This window comes from Varanus komodoensis, unplaced genomic scaffold (assembly GCF_004798865.1).
Source record: "Varanus komodoensis strain SLA01 unplaced genomic scaffold, ASM479886v1 scaffold3, whole genome shotgun sequence".
Classification (NCBI taxonomy): domain Eukaryota; kingdom Metazoa; phylum Chordata; class Lepidosauria; order Squamata; family Varanidae; genus Varanus; species Varanus komodoensis.
The window spans coordinates 21,250,689-21,259,327 of NW_025335761.1; the positions used below are offsets into that span (position 1 = coordinate 21,250,689).

Genomic DNA, 8,639 nt, shown 5'->3' on the forward strand with positions numbered 1-8,639 from the left:
AAATGGCAGAGTGGTACAAAGACAGGCTTTCTGTTTCCACTCTGGTCAGGGTCTATGTGTGTGGCTGCTTCTGTCTTTGTTCATGTGTGGAAACTGGGATGGTTTTAAGAGATGTGAAAAGAATTCGGCTGCTTCCTTCATACACATGGTTCTGCAAATCTTGGATGTCTGCCAATTCCCCCTGCCCCGCCTGATGCCCATTTGCCTTGGGAGTGACGGGGTTGCATCCAGAGTGAGGTGCATGTGAATGGGATGATGGAAGTAGAATGCTACACAGAAGGCTGGGGTACCCCGATGTTGGCAGAAGTGGGATCCTGGAAATTTGAGTGGAGGTGACAATTCTGAGCTGAGCTCTGCTTACAAAAGGTCCCTCTGCTTGATTCTGCAGGAGTTCCTTCTCCCTGCAGCAGTCTACCTAGCCCATTTTGCAAGGTGCCCTAAATTTTGAGCAGCATTTAGAGGTGGGGGTTAGAGGGACTGCTATGGAGACAGCTGCTTCTGTTAGCCCAGTTGTGCATGCCTCACTCTGAGTCTTAAGCCCATATAAAAACTTCTAATAGGAGTGGTGGCAAGCAAAATAATAGGTTTCAGAAAAGAGGTGTCAGACAAAGGCCTGTACTTTTGGGAAGGGTACACGAATTTAGACTTCTGCGTACCAAACTGTCTCCACCTTTGCTCTGTGAGCTTTTTAAAGGAAATGTTTCTAGACCTTTTCATTAAGGTCTGAAGTTATCTGCCAACCTCCTGAGTTCCTTGGTCATATTATGGCTCCTACACAGACACAGTAACCCAAGAATCTTCTCCAAGCAGCCTTTTTGCTGACTAATCTGTTAAATTAAAAACGGCATGTTTCTCAGTTGTGCAAAGGGCACAGATGTTCTCTCCAGTGACAGTTCCGAAGAACTGGCTCATGCTACAGCATGTATAAGCGCAAGGGACACCCAGGGGAAGTATTGCTGTCTTCCCCCACTGACTGGAAAAGAACACTGGCAGGCTGTTTCCAGACTCAGCCATATGTGATTACTTAGAAGATTGTTTATGGTTTGGCTCTAGGGAACAACAGAAGCCTATAGTGCTTTTGTTACATGCTTCTGAGGTTCCAACTATCGTGGATTCTTGCTAATAGAAATTAGATTTCCCCGAAAGCTAGGCCATGCCTTTTCTCTCCTCATCTCAAATACTTTTATACAATTGTCTCAGGACAGGAATTTGTGGGTATGCAAGTATCTCTGACAGATGTTATGGCTGGCATTATGCCATTGGTATTTACCCTTGTAATACATGGTTTTCCATGCAAGATGGTAATGAAGTATCACCATCAAGTCAGTTTTCATTTGTATGAACAGGCTTGGCTCTCCACGCTTATAAAGCCTTTAATGAACAGCATGTTCCTTACAATACTAGAGTGATCTTACTGTCAGGTGCATTTTCAAACTCCATTCTTTCATCAGGAAGGTTTACAGATGGGCAAAGGAACATGTAGATGATACTGATGTTTGGTTGTGTGCAAAGGCTCAGCCTATGTTCATTATGTTACCCTGCAGTGGAAGTTGTCCTTTGATCAGAGGTTGGCCACACTAATGAACACTGCTGTCTGTCCCTTGTATTTCACTTAATGGTCAGCTGAAATGGTACTATTTCTCCGTGTTTAATAAAGATCAACTGATTTCTGGTATCACAAGTCAGCTAAAAGTGCTTCTATATTTGTTTGTGTGACAAAGAACCCCCTTGGGGTTCTTCCCTTACAGCCTTCAAGCAGGCTCTGCAGATTTTTCTTCCAAACTTTTTATTACTTTTTCCCTGTATTCGTACTTGACACTATATTTTGTTTATTCCAAAGTACTGTGTTTAACATTTTTATTATAAGCTGCCTTACGCAGACTTGCCCTAAAAGGTGGGGTAGAAATAAATAATAGTGATTTTTATTTGAAAATAGCAAACCATGATTGATTTTAAAATTTATAACCTGCACCCTTTTTGTGGATCTAAGTTCCATTTGAACGCATGGAACTTCTTACAATTTATTAATTGTAGAGGTGTCAAGTCAGTTTAGCATGTATTAATCTAATTTCTCCAATATACAAGTGGAATATGTTTCAAGGTCTGTCTTCTTTATTTGAGCATACCTCTTAGGGAAGAGACATTCCAATTTTACATATGGAGAAATAGATCTGACAAGAGCAAGTCTTGTGCCAAATGAGCCAGTGTCTTTATTTCTGAATCCAGCACACTGTACCTTCCGTGCCTATGTTCTGGAAGAAAGGTGAGTAATAGAGTCAGTAAATGTTTTCAGAATGTGGAATTTGTTTGAGTCTTATGAATTGGTGTTTTCATATTATACATTATACTAGAATAACTCTCCAATTTTTTACAAGGATTGTTTCAATTAGTGAAAAATTAGAACACTCTAATTTTGTGTTCATGATATATCTCCATTCCTCTCCTCCACCCACCACAAGAATTCAAAAAATTGTGACAAAATCTTTATTCAGACAGGAAATAAACATATTTGTAAAAGTATTAAGTAAGCATTAATTGAGCATTGCTATTATACAAAAGAATACAAAGGCATTGTCTATGAAATTGTCCCTCAGATTTAGGAAAAAGAGAAATGCCAATGCTGGATTCAAATACATACTATATTCAGAATTTTAAAAACACCCTCTGTGAATATGTGGCTTTCTGGACAAATAGAAAGGATGCTGTGAAGCAAACTGTCATGCGAGTTAGCTCCTTTTGGCAAAAAGAAAGCAGGCAGATGCTGATTTAACTTAGGCCACTTTCCAATGGAATGTGCAATTTAGGCGCCTTTATCCTATTTCTCCTGCACTTCTTCCAAAGCAGAGGCCTGGTTTACACAATACCCTTTCTGTGGCTCCCCACCCCAACATGTCATTCTTTTATTTAGTAATGGTCTTGCTACACATGCTATTTCCTTTCCCTGCCCTGAATCCAATTTCTGATCAATCACATGGTAAAGTTTATTGAACAGCTGGCAATACTAGATTGAGTTTCAGGGTAGGAACCTCTGACAGGAAAAGGCCAGCTTCTCTCTTGCAGGGCAAAGCCAAGGAATACAGCCAAGGTATATCCTAATTGTTGGCTAGGAGTGGCACGCTTCAGAGGAGCTGCCAAGTTTGTGCACTGCACAAGAACATTAGTATTTACATTTCTGCTTTAATGGGAAGTGACAAAGCTCCTAGGAGTAGGCTCTGCCATGCTTGAAGGAGGACGCATTGGTGCCACCTGGGTCCCACCATAAGGAATAAGGATTTGGCAGGTCTACATCAGCCTACATCAGCCTTCCCCAACCTGGTGCCTTCGGGATGTGTTGCACATGTTCCAGCATCCCCTACTCAGTATGACCCCAAGGCAGATCGAAGCAGATCTCAAGGATGGCCTGTGGTCATGAATGCTGGGAGGCAAGTCCAACATATCTGAAGAGCTACTTCGTGCTTGCCCTTGCTTGCCCTAACCCTGCAGACAGGAAGAGGGGTAAGCCCTGCTTCTCTTTCCAGATTTGAAGCTGGTTTTCTTTAAAGTGGCTGGGGACAGGGGAAGTTGCTAAGATGTAGGTTGCCCTGACAAAACCATGGCACCTCACGGGATTTGGAATCTTTCAAATCAAGGTTCTACATTGTGTGGGAAGTGCAGTTAGGAAAGCCCTTCTCCCAACTGCAGAGAATCGCTCTCCAACTTGTGAAGGGCAATGAGGATGGAAACTTGTGAGGTGTATGCATATAGCAAGCTCATCTCACCCTGTCCATGCCAGGTTTTAAATAGACCTGACCTCACACAACTGAATCGGGGCTGTTGTCCTTTCAGAAAACTATGAGATGGGGGCCACAATTGGCAATTGTAATACTATACTATGTGCAGTTCTCTTCTGCATAGTACTCTACTGGTGTGCTGATGAATAACTCTTGACTCCCATAGGTAGAAGCTGCCTCTTTCTCTTGATCAATATAACTTAAGGCCACTTTGCTATCTGTTAACTGTATTATTACGAAGGGCAAACAAAATGACACTTGTCCCATTTGACAAATATGCATTAATATTTGAATGCTCATACTGAATGCCCATACAGCACATACACAGAAGGCAGACACCGCAATCTGGTTTCTCAGCCCATCTACATGCTGCTATACGTGTAAAGGAATGCTCCCCATGAAAGTAAGTGGTTACACTTATTGACCCTCTTGGATCAGCTGTATTATTAAGTGACAAATGTCCTGTCAAAAATGATCTAGAGAAAAGATGGGCTGGCTGAGGAGACTTTTATGATGGCCAGTAATGTCATGTGCCTCAGATGTGTTTATAAAGTACATCATTTTTAAATTTTAGAACTGTCCCATTAAGATAGAAACATTCATACCGGAATAGCAGATGCCTCTCATTTCAGCCAGAAACAGCCTCAATTCAATATGTTAGAAAAACCCAAAAGGATGGTGTTGCTACATTTTACAATCTAAAAGATATGGGCCACTCAGGTAAGTTGGAAGTTGGGTACAGGGAGAGGGAACAAACACGGGACCAGCCTTTTCTGTGCCTTCAACAGCTGCCTGAGATGTGCAGAAAGTTGAACGTTAAAGCTTCCCGCGGGGGAGGGGGGATTCGCGCCCTGGCTTGACGGCTGCAAGTCAAGCTGCTGTTCAGGCAGTAGAAGCTGGACCAAGGCACCGGAAGACCTTCCCCAGCAAAAAGGCAGCTGGTTGCCTCCCGAGGCCACCGTGGCTGCGCTTACCGAGAGCTAGGGGCGCGTCTCTACGGGACACGCCGCTCTGGCGCTAAGACGGGCAGGCGGCAGCAGGCGGTCCGCCTCAGCTGTCCCTGTCCGCCCCGCCCTGGGGGGCACCTCGCCTTGCCACCGACAGGGTGAAGGGCAGGGGCTTGAGGACCAGCCCGTGCTCGCAGTCCACGCTGAGCTCCTCGGCAGGGTTCGGCTCCAGGTCGCACTGATGGAGGAGGGAGGCGGTGAAGAGGAAGAGCTGCAGCTTGGCCAGCTGGTCTCCGATGCAGCGCCTCTTGCCCAGCGAGAAGATCATGACCCGGCAGGCGCGGTCCCGGTCGAGAGTCCCCCTCTCGCTGTCCAGGAAGCGCGTCGGGTCGAAGACATGCGGGTCCTTCCAGCGAAGCCGATCGTGGTTGACCGACCACTGGTTGACGAAGACCACGGTGCCCTCGGGGATGCGGAAGCCGTCCAGGAGCACGTCGGCGGTGGTGGCGTGCGGGATGGTGAGGGGCACGAAGCTGCTGTAGCGGAGCGTCTCGTAGAGGAACGCCTCCAGGCGAGGCAGCGAGGCGCGGTCGTCGGCCGTCGGAAGCCGCTCGCGCCCCACCACCCGGTCCAGGTCTGCCTGCAGCTGCCGCCGGAGCAGCGGGTGCTTGAGCAGCAGCAGCAGCACCCAGGCCAGGGCCGTGGAGGTTGTGTCTTGGCCGGCGCCGAAGAGATCGGACAGCGTGCCCTCGACGTAGTCGCCGACCAGGCCCTGCTGGACGCCGGGCCCGTGCTCCATGCAGTCCAGGATGGCGTCACTGATGTGGCGCGGGGGCGCCCCCGGCCGGAAGGTGCGCCGATGCTGCGCCACCTTGGCGCGCACGAACTCGTGCAGCTCCCGGTTGAGCTCCTGGAAGTCGCGGAAGACGCTGCGCACCGGGTTGGGAAAGGCCTGCAGCCAGGGCAGCACGTCCACCAAGCTGCCCGCCGCCACCGTCTTCCCGAAGCGGTCGTTGCGGCCCAGCAGCGCCCGGAACTCGCTGTCGCCGTGGCTGTAGCGCTGCCCGAAGCAGAGGGCGCACATCACGTTGGCGTTAGCCACCGTCAGCAGCGGCGCCGGGTCGGTGTAGGCGCCGCCCGCGCTCAGCCGCACCAGCTCCTCGATCAGCTCCTGCGCCTCGGCGGCCACGTGCTGCTCGAAGAGCCGCTTGCTGGGCGTGTTCGCCGTCGAGAAGGCGCGCAGCGTGGCGTGCGCGACGCGCCGCTGCGCCCGCCAACGCTCCGTGTAGCGCCCGAAGGCCATGCTCTTGCCCCCGGACACCAGGTGGAAGGACGGGAAGTCGGGTCGGCCCGCGAAGGGCCCCCCCTGCTGGACCAGCGCCTGCCGGATCACCGCCTCCCGGTTGAGCACCACGACGGCGCGCGTGCCCAGGCGCAGCTGGAAGACGTCGCCGTAGCGCCGCGCCAGCTCGCAGAAGGTGAGGTGCGGCAGGCGGCCCAGTTGCAGCGCGTTGCCCAGGAGCGGCCATCCGGCGGGGCCCGGGAGGCTCTTTCCAGGCGCCTTGGGGCCCCTTCTCGTCCACAGGTACAGCAGGAGGGCGCAGGACACCAGCAGGACCGGCCGGGCGGCGCTCTCGAGGAGCGCGGCTGCGGGCTCCGTGCGCTGACTTCCCACGCGCTCGCCCATGGCATGGGTGGCCTCGGCCCCGCTTCTTGGGAGGGGGCGGCCTTCAGTCCTTAGGGGGCGGTTGTTCAGCTGGAACGCCGAGGCTCTGCGAGTGGTATTCGAGCCAGAGTCTGCGCCCCCTCCTTTTATCCCGCGCGGACCACCCGCCCTCCCCTTCTAAAGTGCCTCCTGGTTCTGCTCTAAGGAGTTCGGAGGATGCCCGTCCGGCTTTATAAGCCGTCTGGGAAGGGGCTGAACGTTCCTCCTCCTCCTCCCTTGTGGTGGTCCCAGAACCACCCCCCCCCCGCGCCCGTGCGCAGCCATTCCGTGCTTTGCTCCTAGACAGAATTGAAACAGCAGATTGATCCCTCACACCAGGAATGTGTGCAACTTTCCAAAGTCTTCCTTCTGCCAAAGACAGCCTGATCCCTGCAGCACGAGGGGGGAGGGAGTGTGAGAGCTACTGGATTTGCCAGGCACCTTTGGCTGCCTTGGACATGTGGCTGCTTTTCGTGACTGGAGAGAAACTGGCTGGCAACTGGGGCTGAGGTGGTGCTGACTCAAGGCTGCGTTGTCGGGTGTTTCATAGCCATTTGGCTGCTCTGCGCGGTCTGTGCACTTTGTCATCGCTGGGTTGCCCCAGGGTGGGGTAGCGTGTGGGTGTTGATACTGCATTGCACTTACTTGACCACCAACTTTACTTTTCCAGTCTTTGAAATGGGGAGGATTTTTGCTTTGTGACATCTGCCAGTGACCTCCTCATGCATGACAACTCCCGTTATCTCCATGATTATGGGAGCTGGAGGGCACCAGATTGGGGAAGATTGTCTTACCTTCTTACCATAACAATAGCAAGTGCTGTTTAGTCATTTTTAGGCAGAGGGACCTTAGTCTGCTTAGCAGCAACAACAGGAGGAAGGGGCTGATGAAGAAGGCAAGGTGGATGTGGGGGATCCAGAAAGTACCTTATGTGAGAGAAGGTTATTGGGTGTTTTTTGAAATTTGAATTAAGTTTTTTAATTAAGTTTTTTTAATTTTTTCCAAAAATTAAGTTTTTTTGAAATTAAGATACTGTGAAAGTGACACCAATATAGGCTGGTGAGTGTGTGTGTGTTAGAGAGAGAGGTGGGGGAGATCTTATTCAAGATAGTGTCATAGTGTCTTCTTAGGAATTCAGCCTTTATCTGGGATTTCTGCCCTGCTGCTTGCAACTCTGACATCATTGCAAGTAAGCCTGAAAATTCTCATCACTTCTGTGACCTGCTACACTTCTTGCCAGCTCTTTCTGTAATCCCCACAATTAATCACACCAGTTGCATTACGTTCCTGTCCAGTGATAATTTCAGACCATGGCCCTGATCTTTTTTTTTTTTTTTGCTTTGACAACTAGCAAAACTCCTTTGTTGTATATACCTTTTAGTCTCCTTCAGAGATAACTTAAACCATAGTTTATTCATTTCTTATGGCTAAAAGTGATCTGACTTCATATAGTCCGCGTGACCAGCTGTGAACAGGTGTAGAAGTGTGTTGTGAACACAAATGGAGTGAATGTCTTCATTGTACCCGTGGTGCTCTTGAACAGACATGGACATGATTTCTCTCATTTGCTCCAAAAATCTGTTTGTAGGCACCAAAACCATGGTGCCAGATAGCACAGAATCCTCCTCACAGTAATGTTCCATGTCCATGTGATGGCCACCATTTTTCTAGGAAGGTGGTTGTGGCCCAAATGACTTATTCTGCACAGGAGACTAAGTTGCAATTATGTACTGAATTTCAACCTATTTTGGATTTCTTCCAGGTCCACAGGCTTTTTTGAGTCAGTATTCCGGGAGTACTGCTTAAGCATTTGTTTGATATTTTACAGGAGCTGAATAACTGCTGACAGTATTTCACCAAAGTACCGTATTTTTTGCTCTATAGGACACACTTTTTTCCCCCTCAAAAGTAAGGGGAAATGTCTGTGCGTCTTATAGAGTGAATGTGTGTGTGCCCGACGCCCGGGACGCTGCTGGCCGTCTGCACCACATGGCACCACCTGGCTGGCACGCGCTCGGCGCGCCCTGCTTGGCCCCCCCTCCTCCGGCACAGGTGAGAGCTGTGCCGCTCAAGGGGAGGCGTGCGGAGGAGGAGGAGCCGCGGCCTTTAACCCGCCGGCCGCACGGAGAGACGGACTGCTCACCCCCACCACCCAGGAAGACCTGCCGCCGGCCCGCCGCCTGGAAGACCATTGCCGGCCCGCTGCCGGCCGCCTGC

At 50.1% G+C, this 8,639-nt stretch overlaps 1 protein-coding gene across 1 annotated transcript; it reads right to left on the reverse strand.

Moving 5' to 3' along the window:
• Nucleotides 1-2,185: 2,185 nt before the first annotated feature.
• Nucleotides 2,186-6,289, reverse strand: LOC123026952 (cytochrome P450 1B1-like). The gene has a single exon (XM_044437212.1). It carries the CDS (start codon nucleotides 6,018-6,020, stop codon nucleotides 4,821-4,823), a length of 1,200 nt encoding a protein of 399 aa, XP_044293147.1. The 5' UTR covers nucleotides 6,021-6,289; the 3' UTR covers nucleotides 2,186-4,820.
• Nucleotides 6,290-8,639: the final 2,350 nt, after the last annotated feature.